Source organism: Botrytis byssoidea, assembly GCF_014898295.1.
Source record: "Botrytis byssoidea strain MUCL 94 chromosome Unknown BBYS_007, whole genome shotgun sequence".
NCBI classification, from domain to species: domain Eukaryota; kingdom Fungi; phylum Ascomycota; class Leotiomycetes; order Helotiales; family Sclerotiniaceae; genus Botrytis; species Botrytis byssoidea.
Window position 1 is genome coordinate 1,802,598 of NW_024065848.1, and position 3,118 is coordinate 1,805,715.

A 3,118-nucleotide genomic window follows, 5' to 3' on the forward strand; every position below is an offset into this window, starting at 1 on the left:
AGATGATTCAGGCAATTCTATGAATCACTGGTAGTTTTCTATAAAGGCTAGATTATCCCTTCTGCCAAAATATCATTCTGGACACTTTCAAGACTTCAATTAATAAATCTTATCTCGCAATACTATTCTGATAAAGTTCTACAACTACAAAGTTTTCAAACCATCCTTTCTACCATTAACTTTAGATTCAAGCTTAATTTCGAAGTGACAATACCTAACGCGACAATGGAGAACCCAAGATCATCAATCAATAAACAGGTGGATTCATCCGGTGGAATTGACAGGGAAATCACAAATATGGATGCGCCATATCAGGTCAACAATCAATCTGCGCCACATTCTGCCTCCGATATCTTTAGGAAAGCACCTATTCATCTTCCGAACGAAATATTGGATCTCATGTGGAGCTATACAGATGTTGTAGAACCACGAAACGTTACAGTCACATGTAAGAAGGTTGGAGAAAGCTTTGAACTATGGAGTAATGAGCCATATTCCATAGAATTGCGCGTTTGCCGACAATCTAGACAGTGGTTCAAGGACCAATATCGCAACGAGCGACGCAACGTAGCTTCCCTTGCGCAAATCGGAGGCTATGTAGGACCACTGAAACCACTCAAGAATCTTTGGTTCGATCCACTGGCTGATCGCATTTACCCTATCCTCGAGGGGGATTGAAGCGATGAGGCTTTCATTACCATGTGCAACGTCATGCAAGCCGCTAAAGTTGTCAGAATTGCAGTGAGTGACTGTTCGCACGAACCCGCCATCTACAGTCCTTGGGCCGGCCTACTACAGACTCAGCAACATCTATAATTGGAGCTTGAGTTTCAGAGAAACTGCCATTTATACAACCAAGAGCGATATCAATGAGAACCGCCAACTCAAGCTCGTTGAATGGAAAGAAGGAAATACCAAGTTGGACATGTTGCAGGAGAAACGCCGCAGAATCCAGACTAATTACAAGGCTCTGCCAACCTTTAAGAAGATCTCGGAAGCATACGCAGACCAAAGCGTTGCAGATGCTAAAGCGAAACTTGAGGATTATATAGCAAGGAAAGTCCGCAATCTTCCAATCTGGTTGTACCAGAATAAGGAGGAATGGGAGGGTCTGAAGTTGCAGATCATGGTTGAAGCTGGCACCCTTGATCGCCAAGAAAAGTATCTGGGTAACGAATCATCGGACAGCGATGACGGTAACGATGATAGGGAATGTGGCTACGCGCACAGCAAAAATGTCGACGAAGAGACCAGCGAGGAGGATGAAGATGAGGAACCTGAGGAAGATGAGAGTATCACGGACGAGAACAGCGACTATGATACTGAGAATTAAGCAGTGGCTAGCTGAATCAACAGGGCTGTTCTCTTTGAGAATCAAGGTTTTTATATCATATCGTCAGCTTCACATAGCCAATAATATCGAATGAAATCCACTGTATGAAAATCTCGAACAATTACGAAGTACCATGTTACTCTTAACACCGAATCTCGCACAACATGTTCAGGAGATTATGAAGTAAAAGAAGTACTTGAAAGTAGCAATGTATCTTAGGAAAGACTAGTGGGAAATACAGAAAACCCAAACAGATCAATTTAATACAATTGAATACCAAAAATATAATGAATGTGACTTTGAAAGATGAAAGACGTGGTGAGTATCAACCCTTTTCTTAAATTTTTGCGTCATTCAAGCAGTGTAGGCAATAGTATACTACAGTGAAATTGTAGCGCGTATTAGCATATTGATATTGCAGCTAGTATGTATAGAAAGGAGGTTATATTACTCTTGTACATATTCATATACTAAAGAATACTAATAATATACTGAAATACTAGAATTCAATATAAAATATACATTCCTATCCAAATTAGATTAGAAATAAGGGATTCTCATTCAATTTGAAATAAGAAATGGAAACTTATCACCTAATACAAATAGGAATGTATATTTTATATTGGATTTCAGTATTTCAGTATATTACTAATGATATTGAATAATTAAATGATATTGAATACTTTCAGTGGTATTGAATTCTGTACCACATACGTACGTATTTCGAAAAAATTCGATACATACCACTAAATTAACCCGTATACGGAATACGGGAAATACTATTGCTTACACTGCATTCAAGTGGTAGGTACCCATGCACTCTTTACTATGTTAAGGCTAGCTCCTTCAAGAGAAGTATCCTCCTTGAAAGGCATATTCCAAATATGAGGCGTACTTACGCTCATAATCTAATCCAAGCATCCTTGATCTTTCAAAGATGCTTTGTGAAGTTTGGTGCTCCTTCTTTTGACGATGATCACTAGATCTCGGTGAGAATTCATTTTCCATGGCTGTATCATTCTGTCTGGATTGAACTTCACAACATGTGGTTGATTTCTACTGACTTGTGTTTCCTATAATTGTGTAATTCAGGCTGTGGTTCATTTATGTGTGAGCATGTCCTACAAAAAGGGCACACTTCTGTTAGGTTTCATTTCCCAAAGTTATACATTTATGTTGTGACTTATTTTGGTCACGTTATGGGTTTACTATTTATCTTTTCCTAGTCAGCCTTTAAAAAGAAACATGTTTGCATATTAGTTGCGATTAATTATGTGTTGATCTGTATAGCAAGCCTGCCAATGTGACAGCCACCAAGTAGGGCGATGATTGTTGGTTGAGCTGCTCTAGTGATGCAACGACTTTATTCAGATTAAAAATGCATGAGTACAAGTGATTCCGGTACTCAATACACCAATCAACCTAAAATAAGCATATTAAAGCTGATAAATGGTCTGTCTGGGATTGCACTCAGTGAAAAGTTCTTGGTATAGTAATTAGAAAGCAAAGGCATACAGAAATACCAGAGAAGTCTTCTGAAGTATTGAACTAAGCCTCCGTGAATTTTCCTTATAATCCATCAATAGACTATCGCTCAAAATCCAATGACTAGCCTGAAAAAAGATAAATTTATCCAAGCACTATGAGCTTTGTGTACAAAAAAATACCCAAGTAAAAAAATCCTTCTTTTTCTTCCGGGCGATACCCATTCTGAGAGTCCAGTAAAGATCAGTAAAGGTGTTGGCCCAAAAATTCATTTGGATATTTTGCTTGATTCTCTTGAAA

The 3,118-nt window shown here is 38.5% G+C and overlaps 1 protein-coding gene across 1 annotated transcript; it reads left to right on the top strand.

Moving 5' to 3' along the window:
- Positions 1–225: 225 nt before the first annotated feature.
- On the top strand, positions 226–1,333 carry EAE97_004602 (uncharacterized protein; the record flags this gene model as incomplete). Its single annotated transcript, XM_038875114.1, has 3 exons — positions 226–629; positions 681–741; positions 860–1,333. The coding sequence occupies 3 exons, from the start codon at positions 226–228 to the stop codon at positions 1,331–1,333; spliced, it is 939 nt and encodes a 312-aa protein (XP_038734558.1).
- Between the last annotated feature and the right edge of the window lie 1,785 nt (positions 1,334–3,118).